This window comes from Mycteria americana, chromosome 2 (assembly GCF_035582795.1).
Source record: "Mycteria americana isolate JAX WOST 10 ecotype Jacksonville Zoo and Gardens chromosome 2, USCA_MyAme_1.0, whole genome shotgun sequence".
In the NCBI taxonomy this organism is placed as follows: domain Eukaryota; kingdom Metazoa; phylum Chordata; class Aves; order Ciconiiformes; family Ciconiidae; genus Mycteria; species Mycteria americana.
In genome coordinates, this window is record NC_134366.1 from 77,082,337 (window position 1) to 77,108,335 (window position 25,999).

Genomic DNA, 25,999 nt, shown 5'->3' on the forward strand with positions numbered 1-25,999 from the left:
GGTCTTGGCCCTGTTCCTACAAAGGACTAAAAATGGACTTAATTTGAAACGCAAATAGGCCTAGTGAATATACAAATTTAAATGTGTGCATTCTTTGCAAAATTGTGGCCTTTGTTTATATCTGCAAATGCTTTGCTCCTGATCTGTACTTTGATTCAGCAAGGAAAAGAAGAATTTAACTAGAAAAGCTTTTCAATGCATTATTCACCCATTGCTTCTCACTCAAAACAAATTATTTTTCTCCAAATTTTGCTTCTGTCACTGGGCATTCAAGTTAAGATAATTTTTAGTCCTTTGAGTTACAAACCAGAACTTTCTCATATTTGCGAGCCTGCAGAGGAGAGAGAATTGATATTTAGAAGGTTGAACTGAATTGAAATGTCAATTACATTTGTTATGAAATACAGAGTACTCACTGCAATCTACCATTCTTTCCAGTATAGGAATGAGACATTTATTTCTTTTTCGTACTGGAGTAACAAGCTCAAGACTGTGGCTGTTATAGCACCTGGTAACAACGTGAACATTTAATTCAAATCTGCAACTTAAGAACAAACCTACATACCTAGCCTCATTTTTTCTGGTCACACTGTGCTACTGAGGCCAACATTGGCTTGCCCTTGCTACTGGTTACCTTGTCTGGTGAGTATGAAACCTGATGGTTTTACTTATCTGGGTAGCAGTTGTACTTGATTAGTGTTTCTGTAGCCAAAATTTTGTCAGAGTCTTAACTGTATTTTTTATATTGGTTTTGAAATGCAGGATATCACATAAAAGACTAAGTGTCTCTCCAGCAATCTTTTTTTTGAAACTTTTTGAAAAGTAGTATAATTTACTACAGGAATAAAAAATATTTAAAAATTCCTGTGTTTCATTTGGAAGTCGGTATCTTTAGACCTTGTTTAGATTCAATTATTTTTATGATTGTCTATGTTAAAATATGATGAAAACAATCTTGGAAGATTTTCATATTCTGTAGGGTTTATTAATACTGTAGAGACATAGGCAGTCAACTTTTATCAGTGTGCAAAAGTACTTGACCTTAACACAATAGGAGTGTATTCTTGTAAGTCTTAAGGGGGATTACTGTTTCTCCAAAAGGAATCAATCATGGCTGACGACTCTCAGAGAAACTTTCGCTCAGTGTATTATGAAAAAGTGGGGTTTCGAGGAGTTGAAGAAAAGAAGTCACTGGAAATTCTGTTAAAAGATGACCGGTTGGGCAAGTTGATTTCACTGTTTTCTCTATTACTTTGGTGATTTGGGGCTGGGGAGGGAATAATAGAAAATGTTTAGCTGCTGTGCTTAGTACTCATTTAAGTTTTGCATCTTTTACCACTAATCTCTCAGTTATTACTAGCAGTCCTTTGAGTTTCAAAGATTTTTAAAACTGTTAAGTATTTGAGTGCTTGCTTTTTTTTTTCCTTCTCTCATTCTCTATGCCCAAGAAAGTAAAAGTTTTTTAATGCAAGCAATTTTAATCTGAAAATATATTGTCTCATGCCGTTAATTCCATCTAACCTCAAAACAATGAAGATTTTGTTATTGCTGTTGGTCCCTGAGGAGTGCTGCATCTCAACAGAAAGGAAAGATAAATGTTGTCCTTTTAACAAAGCCCTTAATTGTTTTGACATAGCAACATGATTTACAAAATGTCTGTAAAAATGGTACAGTTTCTTCCTGGTGAAACCTAGGGTAGTTTTATTGTAAATAAAGTCAACGTATATATTTTTCAAAATTGTTGCAGTTTATAGGGCACATTTTATTCTCAATTGAAGCGGTGAAAGCATTTGTTGATAATATATGATGAAAGTGGGGATTTTGATCTGCAGCTAAGGATTTATAATACTTAGGTAGATCAGAGACTCAAACCTATTTATAATTATATTTAAATTTACCTTTTTTTTTTCTCTGTATTTCTCTACAGATATTGAGAAGCTTTGCACATTTAGTCAAAGGTTTCCTCTCCCATCCATGTATCGTATACTGGTGTGGAAAGTGCTTTTAGGTATGAAATATAACATCTGTGATCCTCTGTAGAAATGAGTATGTAGGAAGGTGTATTTTTTCTGTGGTTTTTTTTTTTTTTTTTTGAGAGTTAATGACATAGATTGTTCTGTACTACCTTGCCTACTGATACATATTTAGCCTATTTTTTTATCCACCTAAGATGCACAATGGCAATTATAAAACAATATTTCATGCATAGTTTTTGAGAACTTTTGCTGAAGTGTACCTAGAAGAGTGTATTTCTATATTTAACTTTGTAACACTACCCAAGTAAATTTATAAAATGGATTTGAAAGGTGGATTATAGTAAGTCACTGACACCTTATAAGATATTCCATTCTGTTCCTAAAACAACAGACAATTAAGTTGAAGTAAAGCTGTGATTAAACTTAAAAAAACTGGGCAAGGTATGGAATGGATGTTTATTCTAAAGAGAAGCTTTGTGTTCTATAAAATCTTGGTTTCTTCTGGTTTTGCTTCTGGCTTTAAATTGTATTTGCCATTAAAGAAGTTATGAGGCCAGAGACATTTACTGTATCCCCAGAAACCATAAAAATAAACATAGATTCTATTTTCCTTGAAGTGCATTAGTCAGATGACTAATTCAAAAGTACTAATGACTTCGCAGTAACTGGTCAAGTGTGTTGGGTTTACTAGATGCGAGGTCATGTCACTTGGAGGCAGGAGGGGTTGTGGAAGGTCCAGGAGGTCTGACCCTTACCAGGTATCTGGAGAATTTCCCTTAGAGTTGCTGCGTGTAGAGAAACACTGCCAGATTGAGTGTGAAGGTACATTGTCTGACTGAATCTCTGGAAGAGAAATGTGATTTACCATACTGTTGGTGGTGGAGCATTGTGCCACTTTTGGCAAGCTTGAGTGCGCTCCCATGCTCAGTCTTGTATTACCAGTGCTGTGCTTGCAGGAAGGGTGCCGATACCCGAAATACTGTTTCATCAGGGAGAGAGACCAGCAGTATCAGTCTGCAGATTGGCTTGGAAGCTGCTGTCTTTTGTTGTCTGTGAACTATCCTACTTCTTTGTACTTTGGCTCTCCAGAATATGTGATACAGATCCCATGTGTTTCTCTTGCATGAAGATTTTGGCGTGTGATTCAGAGTCAGGAAGATTGATGACTCCTACCTCAGAATGAGTATTTTACAAAACAGTTTTTCTCCGGTTTTAGGATGTTTAGGATCCGGGTTTAGGATCTTAGGCTGTGCCATGATCTTGAACAATGTTCAAGTGAATGTCTTCTGTTTCCCTTCTTGATCTCCATGTTCCACTACAGTGTCTGGAGTTTGAAATAATGTATAGAAAGTTTTAGCTTTTTTATTCTTCTTTTTTTCTCTCCAATTTCCTACAATTTAAAAATTGTGGCTTCGTATTCCTGATTATTTGGATTTGTAAGCCTTCTTTTGGGAGAGGTAGTAAACGAACAGTGCGCAGAAGGTGCAAGATCTAATTATAAAACTTGAAGTTCTTGGCATTGATCGTTGAACTAACAGAGTAATCCTACTTGATAAAAGCCTCTGCCATTAGAGTACTAATTTTGGGATGAAAAAGATTCTTGTACCCTGGGCCCTAGTGAAGTAGTCAGCATCCTTTAAAATAGTAGTAGGAAATATAGTGTAGGAGGTTTGGACAAGTGACTCAGTACAAGATCCTTCAGCCAAAATTATAACAGCAAAATACAGTCTCTTGGCAAACTTGTAGCTCGCTGCAGAGCCAGTGGTCTATCTTTGACTGTTTTAGATAGGATGATTTGTGAATCATATGATAACCCAAAACACCTTCTGAGTTAACTGTATGGAAGATTATACTGATTTTTTTAAAGGATTTTGTATTTTAAACCCAGAGTGATTTATTTCAAATATGCATACTGTCATTCTGTTTACTCTGTGGGCGAACAGAGGTACAAGGACTTCTCTTATGCTGCATCTCAGTGTTAACACTTGTTAGAAAACGTGGTATTCAGAAGGGCAATGCAAAATCTCTCTCCCTAAATGACTGGAACAACAGCCCAGTGCATTTCTGGTGGGAAGTGTTACATATCCTCTAAATAATGTTAATAGTTTAACAAAAGGGGTTCTATCCTGTCAGCAAAACTATCTCAGACACATACCAGGGCTCAATGCTGTCCCAGGTTACACGGTACGTCAGCGATGTCTTTGTTAACTTCCTGTTCAGGTATGACTCATGATGGTTTCTAGACATCCCTGTGTTGTTTAAGCTTCTTTTCTGTCTGCCTAACATAGTCTTCTGTGTTTGAGGAAAGCAGTTGGCAGTATGTACATACAAAGTCATGATGTTGACTCTGTTTTTGCATAATGTGAAAAATGTCCCAGCTTTTGAAATGCAGACAGGTTTGCAGTTGGAAAATAAAAGATAATTTTCTGTCTGATGTGCTTGTTACTAGAACTCAGTCGATTCGTGGTTTAACACTTGGCAGGAATATTTTTTTCTTTGAATGAGAGATAAAAGCAGCAGGTAGCCTGTTTCAGAACTGACTTCTGACAAATACTTTGTTCTCATGGATTTCCACAACGGGAAAAATTCTGCTCTGCTAGTGATATGGAAGTGGCATTTTTTTGCTTTTGTGTATGTAAGATCTTACTTCTGTTGAAGCCTGTGACAGTTTTGTCGTGAACATCAGTGCATAGCAAGATTGAGTCTTGAGTGAGGGGAAGGATCGAGTGAAATGTTGAGCATTTCTTCTGGAGATCGTAAACAGTTCAATTTTCTCTGCCTCTCTACTTAGATACTTTTTTCCCCTTTTTATTTTTCCTCATAGGAAACTAGAAAAAATATTTGTGTTGTGCTAAGAAAGTAAAAAATGTTTCCTTGCGAAGTGTTTGAGTGGTATTCTTCAGTTTTAATCTGTAACTGATTCAACCTATGTGATTGATTTTGGTTCTGAATGTTGTTTTAGAGAGGTTTAATCTATGATACAGTGAGTAAAGAATTTTCTGGCAGACATCTAACAGTAAATTAAATAATACTGGAATGTACAGTATCTTTGCATTAGTTAATTGCATGTATATATTCTTGAATCATCTCAGACAAAGTGTAGAATTTAAGAACATGAACAGCTAATGTATATAAAAATCATTCTACATCCACTTTGTTTTCAAAATAAATGGAAGCTGGGCACAAATATGCAACTAGTACTGTATTTAAAAACTACAGGTAGGTATAAACAAGTAACAAGTAAGATTCACAATTTAAAAATAAAGAAGGGTTGTTGGAGAGGGAGAATAAATCAATTAAATTATTTTTCATCTATCCCAGCAATAACATTTCTTATCAGCACACTGGATGTGGTATACAAAAGGGTTAGTGTCCATTTGCTGAAAACCTTGTAGAAGAGCTTGAGAAACAATAGTCTAAGTGTAGATTTTGCCTATGCTCAGTTAACATCTGAAATTTGTTTTTATAAATACAATGCTAAAGTGCTTTGTTGGTCCATTGACTTCCAGTTTTTGTAGAATTTTCTCCCTGGATTCTTTGACCAAGTTTATAAACAAACTGCTGTGCCAGGTCGTACATTTCTGTAGGCTGGAGTTGTAGTAGAAATTGAATTTAGGCAGATCTCTTGGAAAGGGAGTTTGAGTGCTCTGTTTTTTCTCTTTACAGTTGCCTTTTTTTTTTTTTTTATTTAGGAATTATACCTCCTCACCATGAATCTCATGCTTTGGTGATGAAGTACCGGAAGGAGCAGTACTGGGATATACACCATGCTCTTCGTGTAATTCGTTTTATTAATGATTCTACCCCACAGGTAGATGTTTTCCTCCGCATACATCAACTGGAATCAGGAAAATTGCCTCGAAACTTGGCTTTTCCATTGGTCAGTTGTCATTTTAACAGTCTTTTAAATACAGTATTTTGTTTAACTTCACACTCTAAACGTGTAAGAAACTGAACTGCACGTAGTCCCACAAATGCTCGTAGATGGACAAAGTAAGGTGAATGGAAAACAGAAAAGTACTAGTGTAAAATAAGGGATTTTAGTCAAAGTGCTTTTCCATTTTTCTTCTCCTAAGTACTATTGTTAGATTTTATGCCTTAAAATATCTTTTGAATATTTTGCTTGCTAGGCTTCAAGCCTTTTGTACTCTAGTACACTTCAGTTTCTTTATAGCACTGAAATGAAAATGACATAATCTTATCGGAACGCATAGATTCTTAAATGTCCTGGAACAAGGATAATTCAGAGCCAGTACAAGCAGCGATTTATTGCAAATTACATCATATATTTAAATGATTTGTTTTTAAATCTAGACTTTAATGTACTGACCTCCTTTTTCTTTTAGTCTGAACTGATCCAGGCTTCTGTCAGGTAATGCATGTACTCTGTAGTTTACAGTGTACTCACATACGGGTAAACGAGTCTATGTTTTGATGATAAGTCTATAATGTGATGATAAAAACAATGTGCGGATCTTATGTATAAGCCTCTACGAAAGAGGAGGTGATGAAAGGAGTCGTGGGACTTTCTGAAGTGGATTTTATCCTGTATTTAATTTATCCACGTTCACTCTAGCCCAGCTTACTTTGTTATTTTTCATCTGTAATAACAAAATTTGACATAAGAACTTAAAAAAAGTTTAAAATAAAAAAAAAAGGTTAAAGTTAACATGGAAAATTCAGTAATATTTTGGACTGGAGGATTATATACAATATTCTCCTGTTGGAGGAGAGGAAGTGTTTTTGTGCCCTTACAATTGCCTAGGAACGTGGGGCCATCCTGCCCTGCAAGTTTCCTATAGAGAAATTTCCTTGATTTTGACATGTGACCCAGTGGGCTAAAAATTCATCCCTTCTAGAGCAGTATTGCTTTCTGAGCAAGTGTTTTGTCAGTGCATCCCAGAGCACTAGCTGCTCTCAGTATTGTGATAGGATTTCATAGAGATGGTGTTTAGCAGATTCACAGTTGTTAGTCTTGTAACTTAGGTTTGTTTTGCTGCAGAAAGCATTTGTTCTCTTTATGCCAGCCTGTTTGCAGTGCAGTAACTGTCCCCTTAAACTTATAAGAGGTTACTGCTTGATAGTAATGCAGATGTTTTATTGTGGAGGCAGAGGGAGTATAAAGATGATGTTGGATTGGTCTAAATATTTTGAAATGTTTGAGTCACAAATCACAGAAGTCTGCTAAATATGTTTTGTGCATCTGAAGGCAGAGAGTTTAAGTAGGGATATGTGTGTATTGCAGCAGTCTATGTAGCAGAGGCATATCCCAGTAGTATTTAGACTATCCACGCATGAGTGTGCAAAAGCCTGTGATGCTATAGCTTACTGCTACTGATGGTTACAGTAAATCAGGCTGTGGATACATATCTGGCTTGTTACCCTACCTCCTAATGTAGTCAGTACTGCCTGCGTAAGGAAGACTGTAAGAAACAGGGCAAATATAGAGCCTTTCCATGTGCATCTTCCCAGTTTAGACACTTCCTGAGCTAGCTGTTGGCATGATGTCTCGCTGGTTTAGAGTTAGTTCGCCTCCATTTACCCTATGTGCAGTCATACCATTAACTGTTGTTTAGGCATGCTGATACTTCTGTGAGGAAAGTATATTCTCAGGAGAAAAGATGATGGTGTGCCCATCACATGCTTCTGGTCATGTATTGTGGGGAATAAGGTAGTCGTCACCTGGAAAATATATTTAATTCTCTCTAGGAAGATGCTTATCTTAAACTAAATGATTTTCTCTATGTTGAAGGTAGGCATACAGCTCATGCCTGCATTATTTTTTTCAGTAACTGTAACATCCATGACAAAGGTGTTTGGGAGGCCTGTTTAGCCCCTAGCAAGGAATAGGATGAAAAATTCTGCTGCTATGCAGCATAAAAATGTGGGGCATAGAAGTAGGATTATCGCTACCTTGTTAGGATGTGATATTATCTCATTTGAGAACATTTGAGAACTTTGAATCAGAGTTGTTCCAAACTCCTGTTGTATGTTTTGGTTTTAAAAGCAAGATGAGTCTTACTTGTTCTGCTTTAATAGGTATCTGTCCCATAATGCAGCTGCTGCCCCATGTTTTATTTATGAATGTCAGAACAGCTCTTTGTGTACATTGATTCCAGTTTGTTTTCCCAAATAGCAGGGAAAAGTAATATAAGAATATTTTAAATTGGGTAGTCCAATACTTCTGTGTAGTTCACTTTTTTGGCTTTGTTTTCCAGGAACCTGAAGATGAAGTGTTTCTTGCTATTGCTAAAGCAATGGAGGAAATGGTGGAGGATCCTATAGAATGCTATTGGCTTGTCAGTTGCTTTGTGAATCAGCTGAACAGCAAGCACAAAGATTCATTACAACAACTGGTAAGGAAAAAACCACTTTTTTTGTGTGTGTGTGTGTGAGGAGAGCCAGTCATGGAAAGCATTAACAGATGGAGACAAATGGAGCATCAGAGGTGACATCCTTGGATTCTGTTCCACCAGCTGTTTTGAGAAAATGGGAGGAGTGCTTTTTGTGTTGTGATTGCGCTGTCCTGTAGGACACCTTGCCTAACATAACATTAGAAATTGTTTTTATTTGCTACATGGTAGTTTTCAATTACATCTTATTTTCTTTTTAGGTTAGCTAAAGCTTACATTGTATCTAGTTGAATTATATTTCTCACAAATCGGTCACTTAAGGATTTTCTTTATTTTAAACAATTAAAAATGTCGCAAAGTTAAGAACATCTTGATGTATGTCTGCTACTTTCTAGGCTGCATCTCTGGCATCCATATGCTGCTCATTGGATGATAGACAAAGCACAATTGTTTTGCTTTATAAATGGAGCAGGGTACTACATCTTCAGAAGAACAGTATGTTGCAAATTAAGTTATAATAAAAAGTGGAATAGAGTTCTTTTGGCACTGATCATTTAAATGCTCTCGTAGAATATTAATTTTGCATTTCTATCTTACTGGTTTGTAAAATTAAAATTTGATTGTAAAGAAAAAGCATACTTATAAAAATTACAGAAGTTTTTGTAATTCTTCAAATTGTCTTAACAGATAGGAAACTTCTAGTTAACAATATCCACTGAGATAAAAGCGTCAGAGTACCTGTGCACTAGCAATCACTGAATGAAAATTCGTTGCAGAAAATTATGCATGTCCTTTGTTATTCTTTTGGAACTAAGAAATACTTTTTGAACCTACCTCCTGTTGCTGGAGGTGATACATTCAACTATACCAATTTCTGTAATTCCTTTCAAAGGACAGAGGAGCATTTTTAGAGAAGGTATGTGCTCTCACTACATAGAGAGTGCCAAGTGTCTCCCTCCCTAAGTTTTTGTTTTAATACAAACATTGTACCAAGACTCTGGATGTTAGAATATGGACAAAGGAAGTGTTTTCTCCCTTTGACAGCTGAAGTCATTAGCTGTTTACCTAATTATGACAAAAAGCATAAAAGTACTCCTGAATTTATGAAAATGTGTAGTGTGTTACATTAGAATTTAAACAAAATGAGAATTATCCACATGTGTATGCTTCTGAATACTTTGGATTTTTAAACAAAAAATCAATGTCCAGATTTTAATATGTTGCACAGGGATTTACTCTCAGAATTGATTTTCTGGTTTTTGCTGCATTGTGTGTAGGCTTTTTTCAACGTGTGCTAAGGCGATTAGGTTTGAAGTGAATGAAACTCAATTTTACTTGTGAAGGTAGCAGTAATTAGTGCATGTTTAATCTCTGCATTGCCTTAAGCTCTCAAGCACCTCCTTGCATTAGGGAATACTGCATATTTTGGAAGTTCTGCTAGTGGTCAGCAATTTAAGGAACCTGAAGTTGGTTGTTTAGTTAAGTACTTAATTAGCTAATTGCAAAAATCACCAACACTTGTATTTTAGAACATGATGTTTTTAATTAAAACAATGCAAGTTCATTATTTTAACATGCTATTTTATGCCAGTTGAATTTTTAAGACATTTCTTGTCTTACAGTGTGTGTTAACTATGGAGGGTACTCTGATGTGAATTATCTAAAATTTTCCAATTCCTTTCTCAGCCAAAAATTCTGGAGCAGTATTTGAACATTGAAGATAACAGACTCCTGATGCATCTGAAAGCATGTGCTGCAATGAGCAAACTCCCTTACGATCTTTGGTTTAAGAAGTGTTTTGCAGGCTGTTTACCTGAGTCCAGTTTACAGAGGCAAGTTCTCTTTTTTTCTTTCTGTTTGTAATTAAATAGTAATTTTAGCTTTTTGTCAATCACTAGCAGACAACGAGCTTTCCTGACTTTATCTGTAAGATTATGGAGTTAACTTTATTGTTTACTTGGAAATGATAAAATTGGATTTGATTTCACTTGTTACTGATGCAAGATAATCTCTGTGTGATCATTTCTCACATTGGAATGAAAAAAGAATGGAGTTAAATATAACGACTGATTCTGTTAGACACTTAATGCCTCCTAGGATTTAAAACTCCAAATCCCCTCTTAGTGATAGATAGCTGAATGGTAGTCAGTTTTCAGGCTTTTTTAACCAAATTCCTTGCTTAGGCAGTGATTGTAATACTGTATTATCATTAGATGAAAAAGGTTTTGGGAATGTGTACTGATTTTGGCTGGGACAGAGTTAAATAGTAGCTTGCATGGGGCTGTTTTGGCTTTGTGCTGAAAACGGTGTTGATAACACAGGGATGTTTTCGTTACCGCTGAGCAGTGCTCACACAGAGTCAAGGCCTTTTCTGCTCCTCACCCCACCCCACCCCACCAGCGAGTAGGCTTGGGGTGCACAAGAAGCTGGGAGGGGACACGGCTGGGACAGCTGACCCCAACTGACCAAAGGGATATCCCATACCGTATAGGAGTCATGCTCAGCAAGAAAACTGGGGGGGAGGTTGGCGGGGGGGCCACTGCCCGGGGACTCGCAGGGCATCGGTCGGTCAGTGGTGAGCAGTTGTTTTCATTTGCGTCACTTGTCTTTGTTGGGTTTTATTTCCTCTCTCTGTTATTTTTTTCCTCTTTGCCTTACAATTTTAAAAAATTATTATTATTTCTTTGTAATTATTAAACTGTTTTTATCTCAACACAGAAGTTTCTCCCTCACTTTTACCCTTCCAATTCTTCCCCCATCCCACTGCGGGGGGGGGGAGTGAGTGAGCAGCTGTGCGGTGCTTAGTTGCTGGCTGGGGATAAACTGTGACAGAATGTTTATTTTAAAAAGTACTAGGACAGGTTGAGTATTACAAAGTTAATGAAATAGTGAATTATATGAGGATTCTACAGTTAGAAATAGGTCATCCAGCTTTTAAAAGGGGAAAATTCTTGGGCATGGCACTTCACTGAAGGGCTTTTGAAATGAAGCTTGTATGATTTCTCTAGTTCTGCTGCCTGAGAACTCTTGGAAAGCAGAAAATTCAAGCTAGGTGTAGAAAAGCGTATCCTTTCTGCATTAACAAGAGTTGCTAATAGCTGAACAGGAGGTGGCACAAAGGAAACAATGGTTTCATTTTCAGCTGCCTGAAAACTTTGAGAAGTAACAAGGTTCAAAGGAAGTTTTACTCCAGCACCTCCAGGACTTCAGTGGCTAGTACAGGAGCCTAGTGTGGAAACAGAGAGCTTTGTAAAATGCTCTGTAGGAAATACTTTATGGTGGTAAAGTTGGTCGTAATATGCATAGCGAATGCAGTCTTGCTTGTTTATCTGAGACGTCACATTTCATGAAGGAAAGTGGGAAACAGCTGTTATTTTTAAAAATGTTTTATTTGCCCTTATGAAAATAAGGGGGTTTTAGGGAACAAGCTATAAGATTAGTAATCATGTTCTCTAGTCTTGTTGTACCGTGGTCTTTAAGGTTCTGTATGTTTTACTGTTGGGAAGGAATATGTCTGAGAGAAAAAAAATTTTTTGAACCAAAACTGAAGGATTTGGTAGTAGACCTTCAGGTGTTATGCTGTGTGCAGCACGGTGATTGTTCCATGGCAAGTTCTTCACATCAAGCACCTATAAGGCTGCAAAATAGTCGTCTCTGTGTAGTGGTTGTACGTGATGTGGTGGTTAAAAGCTTTTACTACTTTTATGGCTCCAGAAATTACTTAAGCATGTATAAAACGTTTGTTATATCCTTAAAAGCAATTGAACATGTATGGTTTGCCTGCATCTCTATTTCACATTTGCATTTGTAGGTTTACTTTCAGCAGATAATGATTGACGCTGTTTCATTGTGCTTTCTCTGTATGAAACTTAAACTACTGTCAGTAGAAGTGACTGCTCTACCTGGGACTTGCCAGTCTCTTCAGGCCTTTTTTTTTCTGTAGGCTTCTGTGATCTGGAATAGCCTTTGCAAACTACTGCATTAGGAACCTCTTTGCATGTCTTCTAGGAGATATTTTTATTTAGAGCTTATGTGACTTAATTTTGCTACTAGGTCTTATGGCTGAGAACTAGAGCTGAAAGAGGAATTTGCATCAGAGCACTTTTGCTATTGGAAGATTCAGGGGTTTTGTAAATTTCTGTTGAAAATTGAACATTTTATGGAGTTGCGTCATGTTGATAGTGTAAAAGAAAAAATTCAGATGAAGAATTTTGTTTTCATATGTCATCTTGTCAGAATCTTTAGTTTCAAACTTCTACCGTTTTGAATCAGTTCATTTATGTAAAATATTTTGTCTAGTTAGTGTAGTGTTTAGCATTCTCATATACTGTTTTACCTTACTGAAACAGAATATTTTGATGACCTGAAATTAAGTACTTTTTTTTCATGGAAAAGGTAGAAATATTGGCTTTTTGTATCACTGTGGAGTAAAAACAAATTTCAGTGTTGGTACTTCTGATGGCACAGCAATCCCTTTTCCTAACAGTTCTTGTGGGAACATGGATAAAAGTGCACTTTTTCTTGTCAGTTTAGGTTTCTGAATTATTCAGTTGTAATCATAATGGCCTAATTTGCTAAGGAAGTAACATCCTTCATGGGTAGTGTGTGACAGATGAACTTAATTAATGCTTGGAGATTCAGTTTGGATTAGAATCTAGAAGCCCGAATGCTTATCTGAAATGTATCCAAATGGCAGTGTTGGAACTGCTGAGAATTGAAAACAGGTCTCCAATTCTCCTGTGAATTTTACTTACTTTTTTGTCAAGTGAGAGATGATCTGAGCTCAGTCGTCTTTTATGATTTAATTTAATTTACGATTTAGTACTGTATTTCTTAGAGAGGTTGGTTGCTTTCTATAAATTGTAGTCTTCTCTGCCAGGCAGCTAAATCTGAATTTCATGGTTTTCTTTTTTTCTCTAAGGTGTACAAGATTTGTATATGCTATACAGAAATTTTATCCAATAATGGTGAGATGAAGTTGCATACTACCAGCTTTACTCCTGACAGGCATTGTCATGCAGTATAAATACCGTTTTATAGCACAATTCTCCTAGTTATACCATAGGTAAAATTTATGCATCGGTTTAATTTAAATGAGCTTGGAAAATGTATATAGACAGGTTTCACGTAGAAACTTTTCCTTTGAGCTTATGCAGTGTCTTTGCTTGCCCTAATACACTTGACATATTATGCGACAAGCTTCTTGACAGACTTCTTAAAGGTGCCACACTGGTCAAAGAGAGGAGCAGACTGGCCATTTTGAAGGCACTGTATCCTCAGGGCTCTGTATCCCACCTGGAATATAGACAGGGTGCTTCCTGGAACATGAACCAGCCTGCGGCATAGGCTCGAGAGGGACAGAAAGGCTTACTCATCTCTGAAACGGGGAGAGAACTGGATCACACCTTTGTTTTTATACTCACCATTGCCCTATTTGCTCAAATTCTGCAACAGCATATCTGGTCATCTGTTCAGCAAGCCCCATGCGTGGAGAGCTTTCAAATGGTGCTGTGTGGGCCCTCAGCTGGAGAGCCCTGCTGTTACAGCTCAGTGTCCCGTTTGTGGCTTTAGCTCTACAGGCAAAATGGCACTTTGGCTGCCAGTTTATTCCAGCACTGTCACCCCCAATGATGCAGTTACAACAGAAGTAGTGCGGCTTTGCAAATATAATTGTGAATAAGCCAGGCATTTTTTATGGCCGGATGTTGCCAATCGCGTATCATGCCCCTGACTAACATTGTTTGTATTCTGCACCGAAGACTTGGCATTAGCAGGACTGTAATAGCTGATGGGGTGGTGTTAGGTTATTAGTCTCTGGTAACTTGTTTGTGGCAAAGTATTTGGTAGTTCTGAAATCTCATGACTGCCTTTCAAAATGGCACCACCATTATTATGTATTAATATATTCATGTATTAATATATGGCTTCTGTAGTTTTACACTGTGATCTCCACGTCCTGCATAAATGACATCTAGTGGTAAAAATGTAAGTCATTTGTTAAAAGACACAACAGAAATATGAAAAATGCCTTAAGTTTACTATGGAATGGGAGGGCATAAGAATGTGCATGTGGACTACTACTGTACAGAAACTTAAGTCTGTTTGCCTTTGTCTAAATAATTGAGCTGCTTCCCAGCTCTGGAGACGAATGGGCACAAGATCATGACATGACATCAGGGTGAGACTTGTGCGAGCCTCATTGTGTCCCTCCATGCCGAGTTACCATTGGAAGAACACCCAGAAGTGCGGGCAGAGGAGCAAGCATTGGTTCTCGTTAAACATCTCTGGCCTGGCTGACTGGAGGAGCAGAACCAGAGAGTAAGGTTGAGTGTGCTTACCCTGCAGCCTGGGGGGAAAAGCTGTGAGATTAATGATAATATTTTTAGAAAAAGAGAGAGCAGCAATGCTTTCTGTATGCTACTGCACTGTAGTGTTGAGGAACCTCAGAAACTGCCTTGAGAATGCCATGCCTTCACACACATGCATGCACGCAGTAAGTTGTATTGTGTCTACAGGAAAAGCTCAGTGAAAAGTAAATGGCTTCATTTGCATAATCCTTGGCATGCTCTTTACCTTGATAGCTTCCTGTTTTCTTTTTATTTTTCCTTGTGGTTCTTACTGCTATTTCACTGTTCAAGAAATACCTACAAGAGTGCTCCTGTGGTTAATTGAATACTGTTATATTTCACAGAGGGTGATAGTCACAAAAAATGTAACAAATTTAGCGTATACTTTCTTTTGCGGTATTCTTGAGTAGGGCTATAGGCACAGTTGCCTGACATTTCTGTTATAATTTTCCCATCTCTAGGAGTATCAAAAAACAGGTAAAAAGTTGCAATCTCTGACAGTATGCATGATCTTAAGTGTTTACTGTTATTTAAAAAGTGAAAGTAGAATATGTTATCATCAATAGAGATACAATTATTGCTACAATATATGCTGTGTTAGAATAGAATCATCAAAATACATGTTTCCTTGAAACTGCTGTGGGGTTTTTCCATTATAAGTAAACACTTTTCTGGCACAGTTTATGTTGGATTCCTGGCCCTACTGGTATAGACAAGGTGCTGACCGTTGGTCTGTTTATCACAGTGTCACACCGTCACTGCCCTATGGCTGTCGCTGGTGGACTTGCATTGAGAGTAACAATGGCTGGAAATGTTAAGGGGAGAAATACTGCAGCAGACACAGCTGGTTAGTGCTGACATCTCATCCAGTTTGCTATGCACCCTCTTCCAAAATTTGTTAGGCGCTGGTGATTTAGATACTGCATCTGTGTTGCCATTGTTAAAACATTTGTTCTGGAATCAGACTAAATAATGCAGGAAAACATTAGAGTGTTTTCTGAGCATGAAATGTAACCTACTGTAATGTAATTATGGAGACTGAAGTCAGGAGACTTGGAAGCAAAATAATGAAAGAAGGCTGGGTATTTTATATTCAGGTTAGTAACTTTGTATTTGAATTAACATGAGCTTTCATATGAACTTTAAAAATTCTTTCCTGTTTTTGAGGTCTGCTATTCTCTGTATGGTCATTCATAATTACAGTTCTGATGCCCATTGAACACATGGGGAGCTGTTCTTGGGTTCTCAACAGATACGTTTGTGAAGGAAAATGTATTAGAAGTAAACAGGGATGACCTGTACAGTGTGGAACAGAAATGCGGTCTCAGTTTTCTCATGGCCTTGCTTAAAGCTTCTAGACCTGACTTCAACATCAGTGTGATATTTACAGTGATCACTTGTCCTGGGATGCTTGAACCACAAAGGAAGCAGTAAGATTTTCATCTTGCATTATTTATTGTTCCTACCCATATGGGAATTATGTTCATTTTTAATCCTAGTGAGACAGGGAATTAAGACTAAATTGCGAAGAGGAAAGAAATCGTCAGTGCCTTTTTTCCCCATCTGTCCATGTGGGTTTTTTGTTTTTCTTCTTTTTTTAAGAATAGTCCTGAGGATTTTACATATTCTTTTCCTCATTTCTTCATTATAAGTTAAATTCTAGTCAAAATTTTTTTGATGAATGGAGAGGTTGTGAAAATAGTGTCAAAAGAGTTAGGCGGATAGAAGGTTAAGTAACTGACAAAGAATTTACTTGAGTCACAGTGTGAAAAATAAGCACTATGTAACAGCAGCAACCATTCCACATTAGAGTTAGAAAAGCTTTTAACAAAGAATCACAGAAAGGTTGAGGTTGGCAGGGACCTCTGGAGGTCACCTGGTCCAACCCCACCCCACTCAAGCAGGGCCACCTAGAGCCGGTTGCCCAGGACCATGTCCAGATGGCTTTTGAATGTCTCCAAGGAGGGACACTCCACCACCTCTCTGGGCAACCTGTGTCAGTGCTCGGTCACCCTCACAGTGAAAAAGTGTTTCCTGATGTTCAGAGAGAACCTCCTGTGTGTCAGTTTGTGCCCGCTGCCTCTGGTCCTGTCACTGGGCACCACTGAAAAGAGCCTGCCTCCATCCTTTTTGCGCTCTCCCTTCAGGTATTTATATACATTGATGAGATTCCCCCCTGAGCCTTCTCTTCTCCAGGCTGAACTCCTTCTCTTCTCAGCTCTCTCAGCCTTTCTTCACAGGAGAGATGCTCCAGTCCCTTCAGCATCTTCACGGCTCTTTGTTGGACTCTCACTTCTTAACTCCTTCTTGTTTAAAGGTGTGATACTGACTCTTCACTTCAGCTGTCGAGTTCATGTTATGCCTGCGTTGTGTTCTCCTGGCACTGGAGGCTGAAGGGCAAGTTCTTCTGAGAGAGAAGGTCATACAAAAATTGAGTTGTCTTTGGAAGAAGCACACCCATAGATCCAAGTTTATAGGTGGGCTGCAGAAGATGTTTTCCAGTTAGTTAGTGTTACTGTATTCAGAGATTATAGAGGATAGTATGTGGTCTTTGTCCCCTTTTATTTGGAAGGAGAAACACTTCTAACAAGCGTCCAGAAGGAGCAAGAACAGTAATCCTCAGAAAGTCTTTCTGACACAGCTCTTAAAATTCAAGAACTAAAAATAGTGCAAGCCCATAAAAGTTGCCATCTGACAGATGGTTTCACACTGGTTTTGGATAATCTTTCATCCCGAGTCTGTTGAGCTGGGCCTGAGATAGAGCTGCTGGCTGAAGGATGATTTCAAATTGTTGCAGGCTGTTTTAGTAGTGTGGATCCCTTTTAATATTCATCAAAGTTCTGTTGCTAAAGTACTTGCAGCCTTTGGAGGCCTGCCCTTCAGATTTTGTTAAAACTGTAAGGTCCAGGTAACAGTTTCATACAAGTCGTAGGAGTGCTTAGGTAATTCTGGGAGAGTCTGTGCACAGTGGGATGGATTGAAGGACTTAATAGTTGTTCCTTGTGTCTAATTTAAACGTCATGGATTATATCATGGTGATGTATCATATTTGTATCTCATAGAGCAATGACCTGGAAAATTCAGCTTCTTGAGATGTAGTAGTTCAGTATTACATCCTTTTGAATTTTCAGCTACTTAACTGTTTGAAGAGTGTCTTTTTTAGGCTTGCTAATAAAGTTTGTTTCCTTTTTTGCGCTAGGAAAAATTCTCACCTTTACTATACACTGTAGACTAGTTGTCACAGTTCAGGCTATTAAAACAAGGTTTGCTTTTTGTATTTGAGCTTGTAACGAGTTCCATTTCTAAACAAGAACACAACATATTGATACATTACTGCTTGCCATCGCTCTGCTCTGTACAGATTTAGGAGTTGATAAAATGTCTTTTATTTATCCTGACCCGAATAATGCAATACATTGCTGTTATTCAGAAAAATAATCTGGAAAAAGGTGATTGTGCAAGGACTGTTCTAGCAGATAAATAAGCAGATAAGCTCTACAATAATGTTTAGTGATTCCTTTTCATTTTTTTTGTAGAGTTTGGGACAAAGTTATTAGTGGGTCCTGCAAGATTCTTGTTTTTGTTGCTGTGGAGATACTATTAACCTTTAAAATGAAGATAATAGCACTGAATACTGCAGAAAAGATCACGCAGTTTTTGGAAAACGTAAGTACTCTATTACGCTTTGCATTACCTTTTATGGTGTATAAAAGTGTGTTTCAGCCTTAAAGTCATTTGCCTGTTGCAAACATACCATAAGATACTATTACATTACTTACTGAGAATAGTGTAGTAGTACCAAGGTGAAGAGAGAATGTGCAGGGATGAGAATAATAGGTTTTTTCTATCAGGAGGTAAGGCTTTCGTAGAATGAAATGATTTTTAGGCTTTGGGGAATGTGTTATCTATGTACAGATTTGACAATATACCTTGTGATACTAAAGGGTTTTTCTGTGAAAGCAAGTGCAGATGAGGTTAGGTTAATTTTTCTGGAAGCTCCTTACAGGGTTGGTTTCTGGCACCTTTTTTGCTTCTTGCCTGAGTGTGAATCTATAGACTCAAGGTACTCTTTCTGTTGATGTAAGGATGGGATCATGAACCCGACCCTGAACTTTCCTTCTGTGAGTAGTAACGAGCATCACAGCAGGGTTATAGGATCCCAGTGTAACCTGGGTTAGTTAGAGCAGATACTGGCCATCCATGACCATGAATGTATGAGTTCTGCCTGATGTCAGGTTAGGGACGTGTGAAGCGTGGGATGCCTGGGTGGTCATCTTACCGTTCTGTAAATAAAAGCTTTTTGTCTAAAACCTGGAGGTAATATGGTGCGTGTAGGACTGAGGGATGGTGGGATGGTAGGGCAGGAAGATGGGATTCTAGTTTCGTTTTCTTTTTTATAAAGGGATAAAATCTGAACTGGAAACTTAAGTTCTTTATTTTAAATAAACCAGTCCAAATAAAGTACTCTGACTTGCCCTGATCTTTTGTAGATTCCTCAAGATAACACTGATGCTATTGTCAGCAAAGCTGTTGATCTGTGGCGCACACACTGTGGGACTCCAGCACACTCAGTCTGAGACAGCTTGGGAAAAAAAAAAAAAGACATTTGAAAAGACATTTTACCACTCTTCCGCCATCCTAGTGTGATGGTCTTCATTACCTCTTCTATGTAAAGATGCTATTAAAGCAGCTAATAGCATAGTGATCAATATGTAAATATTTTTTCAATAAATACAGATGGAATGAAGATACTTAGTGGTGGTGTGATCATGTCCAGAGTGTTTCTTGGCCAGCCAGCTACAGTATTCTGATTGCATGTGTGCTCTCTGGCTTTCGGGGAAGTAAATCTAACTCTTGAAGCAAGGTAAATAGACTTACTTGTAATTTAAAAATGTTTTTGTATGCCAGCTTATACTTGATATAACTAGTTACTACTTGGAGGTGTTTTTGAGGTGAATTTACTAAACATTAGTCTGCTGGAACTCTTTGGTGAACAAGCATGCCTTTGCTAGAAATGTAAATGTACTCTGTTAATACTGTAAATTTTCAGGTAAATGTTCTGGAATGGGCATCACAAGTTTGAGGTAGAGGACATCACAATAACCAGGGGTGACATGCTTTTCTGAAGTGTCTTCAGAAATACTTTCTTTTTATCTGTCAGCCAGCTCTCTATGGCTGTGCCTCCTTCTTCGTTCTTCATGGAAGATGCCCTAGGAAGGTGAATCTGTCCTATCCTAAAATGTAGCTTTGGGCAGGTAGGGAGAAAATCAGTGGGACGAGTCAATATAATTCAGAAATACAGGCCAGTAATAAACAATGTCTCTGTTGAATGCTTGGCTCAAAGTTGTTGTAATTTGATTCTTGTTTGGTTTAGATTTCAAAATAAATTTAATACAGAAATGTAATTCATGATGCAAGTAAAAGTAGAGTGATTAGCCATAGATAGAGATTTGCTGGAGAACTAATATTTTTCTTGTGAAAGTGTAAAATCTATTTCTACTTCTTGCATAGACCAGGGAATTGTATATAAAAATGTGTTGCTTAGCTGTTATTGGACTCAGATTGATGCTCAGTATGCCAAGTGTGCTCATTGCACTTGAAAGACTGTGTTAAGCTTGCACTCAGTGTAGTGCAGACTTGAAATGCTTTAGAAACTTAACTTTTGTTTTAAACTAGGTCAGGTTTACCTTCCAACACATTAACTGGGGAAGCATGGAGCTCAGTTCAGGTTACACCTAAAAACCTTGATAGATTATCTATGCTGGATTCTGAGGTGCTGCTGTTAGTGTTCCTGAAAGGCCTGGGTTTACCCAGTTCAGAAAAAGCTTGTCTGTCTGCTTTGAAAGCCATTGCTGTGTCTGCATTGTAGTGTAAGCCATTTAGTTCACTTCAGAGAGGAGCTTGTTTTTCTAGTATAGGCGTGAGAGCTGAGTAACCTGGATAGGAAAGAGCATATACATTGTGTGAGTAACAGCACTGCATTCTGTAACACGCAGTGCACAAGTTTTTCAAATAATGGCCATGGGTACAGTCTGAGAGATTACCCATTTGGACATTTTTCCCTCAGGCTGCACAGTTTATTCACAAAACCCCCGAAGTTACATATGCATTATTCAGGCCTTTACATGGCAGATTACTTAGTTGTTAAAAAAAACAAGCACTGATGACACTGAAGGTGTTTAGCAGTTTCAGCCCTGAAAGGGAATCAATAACTCCTGTTCTGAGAAGAGAGATGCACTGAATCAGGATTAGAAGTGGCTGTTAGTGTTATTCCAGACTTGCCAGTGAGTGTTCCTCCAATCACTATTTGAGTGAAGGCTCCAAACATTTTTTTGGTTTACTTTTTTAATTTAAAAAAGCCTTTCTCCATCAATAGGTAGGCCTCGGAGCTGCACAGACGAGAGACAGAGATCTACTTTCACAGAATCACAGAAGGACTGAGGTTGGCAGAGACCTCTGGGGGTCATCTGGTCCAACCAACCCCCCCGCTCAACCAGGGCGACCTACAGCCGGTTGCCCAGGACCGTGTCCAGATGGCTTTTGAATGTCTCCAAGGAGGGAGACTCCACCGCCTCTCCGGGCAACCTGTGCCAGTGCTCGGTCACCCTCACAGTAAAAACCTTCATGTTTCCACATGAGCAACAGTAATTTTAGTGAAACATTTCAGTGTATGTGGGGTGGATCCTCAAATGCTGCTCCACTTTAATGTCAGCTGAAGTTAGTGTGCAGCTTTTTCAGATCATGTACAAAGAAAGACCAGGAGTGTTTCTTTAATGGAGTGCATTATTTATTCTGAGCTATGCTGAAGGAGGGGAGTTCTCTAGAGAACCGTGGTTTAACTCCATGCTGCTTTTACTGATCTGGTAAGAGACATTTGTGTGTATCTTAATGGATCCATTTTCAAGCTTTCACTGTGGGTTTATGAGGGATACAGTTTATGCAGAAAACTTAATGAATTCCCGAAAGACTGCAAGTATGAATCTGGCTAACTTACGCTCAGTTAATTTTTGGTGATGCCTGCTCAGTTGAACATAATGCTTTAGCTCGGAGGCCTATTTCCCAGGGGAGCAGGAGAAGAGCAAAATGTGAGCTTTCACTGTCCCCAGCATGGGCCAAGCAGGGTGAGGTTGAGGCAAGGTACCTTTGAAGTCCCAACCTAGAGCAGAGTCCACCCTTTGGGAAACCTTGGTCTGTGCCTCCAGCGATTGTAGTCAGCCTGGAGTTTGGCATATGTGGCTAACAGTTGCTCTTCAACCTCTTGAAGTGAAACACTGCAATAGTTGTAGTGTCCAGCTAGGTGCTTTTAGTGGGCAGTCCAAGTTTGGTCATTTATCTACTATTGACTACTAGTTCCTTACAGATTGTTTCGACGTTGCACATGGATGAGCCTCCAACTGAAATCCCTGGCTAGGTAATGCGGGGAAGGGCTTACCTTTGCTATTTGTTTTCTGTTACCTCTATGTCATTGCAGGAGGAGTGTGGTAACAAGTTATCTGATGGTCGTTTTTTCCTGAAAAGCTTGAAAATGAGGTATTTTGTCTTTATTTACATTATTTCTCCTTGACTGGTGGAGTATGTAGCTACTTGCTGCATGCTTGTTTGTTCATATAGAACTAGCTGCTGCATATGTTTGGGGATTTTTTTTTTTTTCCCTTCCCCTCCTGTTTTTCCCAGAGACAACAGAAACAACACTGAAGCATTCACTTGGGAGAGTGAAAGCTCCCCCCTCAAGCCTCCCCTTGCCAAATATCTTCATGGGCTTTACAAACAAGAAAAATAAGCTTAACTTGGTCCAGTTCTCCCCTCAAGCAGCACTTTCTTTCTAGAGAGGTTTAAAGCAATGCCACATGTCTCTGCTCTCCCATGTTGCATGTACCAGTTCTTTTCCGGCTGATGTCCAAATGTGATGGAAACTCCAGATAAGAAAAGTAATGGCAGATGTCAGAAGATGATGCTGGAAAAATGATGAATGATTTGAACTTTAGTTCAAATGCCCCATTAACAGGGAATGTTGCAAGAGAGGGACTGCAGGGTGCACCTGGCTGTCGGTTGTTCCTGTGGGCCTGCTCTCCTAAGTTGTTTCTGAAGTGGTTTAAAGCAGCTGGTAAAGGTAGCACAAATGCTATTGCTGAGCTGGTCACCAGGGGCTGCCTGTTTAATGGAGAATTGATTTTTTTTTTTTTTCCAGCCCTCCTCTTTGTTTCCTGCCTAAAGATGGCATTAGATTGCAATTTGATTGCTAGTAATTACGTGGACTTCACTGAAGACGCACACGTCTCTTTCCTTAGACTGGTTTTATGAAATGCTTCAGTTAAAACCTAAAAAGCCCACTACATAATGCTGCTATGGCAGCCGTAGCTAGTTGTGGGGGAAGGGGATCTTTAGTCAAAAACTAGGATTTTTTTTTTAACTTCATTTATTTATCCAAACCTCACTGGATAGCTACAAACTTGTTGGCTGCCAGAATGGAAATACATACAAGCACACACAAACAAGGATTGTAAGTAGGTTACTGAAAACTTACCCAAATGGAAACAAACAAAAAAGTGAGTTTTGGTCATGTTGTGTCTCCATATCAGTGATGGAAAGGAGCAGAATTTGGACAGTTAAAGTGTGTGGACCTTTCATTTCTGTGTAATTGGAAGGCTCTGTGTGCACCAGGGGAGGGGAGCTGCTCCCACCTGCCAGTTACAGTGAGGATGCTGGGTGCTAAGTGTTTCTTTGGGGTCAGAATTTTTGCACCATCCATTATGAAAACTAAACAGCCTAAGCAGAGCTGTTACCTTCCGTGCTTTCTCCAGAAGGCTAGTGAGACTGTTTGAAGGTACATGCTTATTCTTGTGAAGGAGGTTTTTCCTCCCTTTTTCACGACACAGAGGCTGCAGTTTGTCACAACCTGGAATGCTGTGCAACCACTGAAGCTACTCAGGGGAAAGAAGAGAGGGGAAAAAAAAAAAAGGATGAAAAGGCGATATGAAGGTAGCTGGATGTGCAGGTCTGGCTCCTCTGCTGAACAGCAATAGCACTCGCTGGTACTACTCAGTGGCAGTTTCTCTAACCACAGGGTGTTGCATATTGGAGAAAGGCTTGTGAACAGGGAAGGGAGAGGAGAGTTGGCAAATGCTGCACGTTGACCCTGGCAGTAGGCACTTGACGGAGCATACCCTGTACTGACAACATTGTGCTGAGAGGTAGTTTTCGTTTGTGTTCCTGTGTGCGTGCCTAGTGCAGACTGTTGGCTTTGTTCCTTGTTAGCCTGGTGTCGGGTACAACTTTAGCAGCTGAGGTACCGGCCATCTTCCTTTGCACACCTTCGCTGAACCAGCTCACGGAGACGGCACTAGCGGCTCGGCCGATACAGCGTCCCATCGATCTGCTCTGGTAAGTCTTGCTCTTTTGCTTTGCTCCCCGCTGAGACGTGGGCACGCTGTGGGCCCGCACTCTGTCACTGCAGCTGCCAGGCTGCAGCGCTGAGCCTGGCTGGCAGCAGGAGGGCTGCTATCCTCCACTGCATCCGTGTGTTACGCTATCGGCCACTGGGACAGAGGGTGATAAAATACACAGGCACAGGAATGCTTTTTTTTTTTTAAATGAATTTTTTTAAGAAACTGCATACATCAGAGACAAACAATAATTTAAATACCATGCAGTTTCAGTATGTACAAAAACTAGGACATAGAGATCCAGTTTAATTTTTTCTAGTTATTTACATTGTTTTCATACAGCCATAATCTGTTAAATTACAATACTGGAAGAGCACATAATTGACAGCCACCACACTCACTCCTATACAAAGACAAACTATATACATACACTTGGATATCAACTGGAAAATGCAACGGGTGCAGGAGTAACTGGGACACATGGGAATGCAGGTAATGTGCCCGTCACCTCCTCTTTGTTTACAGAAGTTGTTCCAAGCTCAAGCAGACTGAACACCTGGGAAAAATCATTTGTCCCCTTTTTCTTTCCTGATTTTTTTACTAGCCTAGTCATCTCCAATGGCTATTTGTACAAAGTGATTTTATTTGCAGGCACGTTAGGGAGCCCACGCTCACGTATAACTATGGGTTTCCATCTCGCCCATTTTTTTTTTTGTTAGTGCAAGCTTTCACTAGGCATGTTGGAAGTGCTCCCCCTCTGTTGGTTTATAGTGTTTCCACTGTACAGGCGGCACTGTAGAAGTAACGAAGGGTGAGTTTGGTGACAAGTTGCAGTGATGACAAAGTGCTGTGGTTACATATAAGTATTGTGCTGAAATATATTTGTGTAATGGGCTGACTAAATAGTTTCAGTTAAAATAGTTAAAAGTCTGTCATATTCTTTTCCCCCCCTTCCTTCTCTTCTGGTAAGTGTGCACTAGGAATTGTCTAGACACAAAAGCTGACCTGAGCCCCATCCCAGCGAACCTGCAGCCTGAAACTTCTTCAGCTTGCAAGTACCCAACCAGTGGGGCGTAGGGTGGGGAAAGGCCGCAACGCTGACCTTCCCTGGTAGTCATCGCCAGGTCCCTATAGCCCGCTGCTGGCGAGGGTGTAGGTGGGAGGGCGATGCCACCATCGTGTTTCCTCATCATCACTTTTTTTCAAACAATCAAAACTTTTGTCTAGACATTTTGGAGTTGCTTTTCCAATCCCCGCCACCTCCACAGCTCCCCCCTCCCCCCCATTTTCCACCTTATCTTTCCATAGGCTGTCGAACAGATGTCACAATACTTGCACATTCTAAGTATGAATAACCCATCAGGATTCAGAAGATTATAACCAAAATGTTTCTCTTCCTTGACTCTAGAATATTATCTCTGTTATCAGCTCTGGAGATGGATGATTGGAATAGCCGTTTTTGTTCTGCATTGATTTTTCCATTCTCTAAACCTGATGTAATTTCTTTATTACTACTATTAATCTCCTCCTAATATGAATGAAGATGACTGGTGTTAACTGCAATGTTAACAGAGTCTCAGCAGGAATGCCATCATCTTTGCCCTACATACAGTTCAGGTTGAAGGGGGGGGAAATCATGACTGTTTGGTTGTTTTTTTTCACTCCCAACAGAATCACAACTACTTTGCCGTGATAGAGATGGCTTTCACAGATGAGAAAACAAGTGCTCAAGAAAACATTTAAAAAAAAGGACTAGCTGTTCCCCAGTCTGCTTGCAACTTCCCATGGGTGCCAGAGGTGGGCGTGCAAACTGAGGACACGCTGCAGTGTTCAGGCACTGAAAGGTTGTTGAAGAATGCCTCGCCAAAGGGTAACTTTGCAAAACACCCAGATCCACTGAAGCTAAAACCAGATCAAGTGCCAGTTCTGCAATGCATACT

At 39.1% G+C, this 25,999-nt stretch overlaps 2 protein-coding genes across 3 annotated transcripts in view; both read left to right on the top strand.

The window, feature by feature from the left end:
* GFOD1 (Gfo/Idh/MocA-like oxidoreductase domain containing 1) overlaps positions 1–568 on the top strand; it is a 91,594-nt gene extending 91,026 nt beyond the window's left edge. The window contains exon 3 of the transcript XR_012774346.1: positions 439–568. The gene's annotated coding sequence lies outside the window, so the exon portion shown is untranslated. The remainder of the gene's footprint in view (positions 1–438) is intronic.
* TBC1D7 (TBC1 domain family member 7) lies at positions 503–19,423 on the top strand. Of its 2 annotated transcripts, none has more exons than XM_075493847.1 (8): positions 503–642; positions 1,102–1,222; positions 1,928–2,008; positions 5,669–5,856; positions 8,195–8,332; positions 10,016–10,161; positions 18,213–18,342; positions 19,167–19,423. In XM_075493847.1, exons 2-8 carry the CDS (start codon positions 1,111–1,113, stop codon positions 19,251–19,253), a joined length of 882 nt encoding a protein of 293 aa, XP_075349962.1. In that variant the 5' UTR covers positions 503–642; positions 1,102–1,110; the 3' UTR covers positions 19,254–19,423. The 2 variants fall into 2 exon arrangements, with proteins under 2 accessions (XP_075349962.1, XP_075349963.1); XM_075493848.1 differs by having other exon boundaries at positions 609–642; positions 1,102–1,217.
* Positions 19,424–25,999: the final 6,576 nt, after the last annotated feature.

Excerpts from the sequence above, each read along its gene's own strand:
- TBC1D7 (XM_075493847.1), top strand. The coding sequence starts at position 1,111 with ATGGCTGACGACTCTCAGAGAAACTTTCGCTCAGTGTATTATGAAAAA. Across the intron at positions 2,009-5,668 it reads GGTGTGGAAAGTGCTTTTAG|GAATTATACCTCCTCACCAT; the intron begins GTATGAAATATA and ends TTTTTTATTTAG. Across the intron at positions 5,857-8,194 it reads GAAACTTGGCTTTTCCATTG|GAACCTGAAGATGAAGTGTT; the intron begins GTCAGTTGTCAT and ends TTTGTTTTCCAG.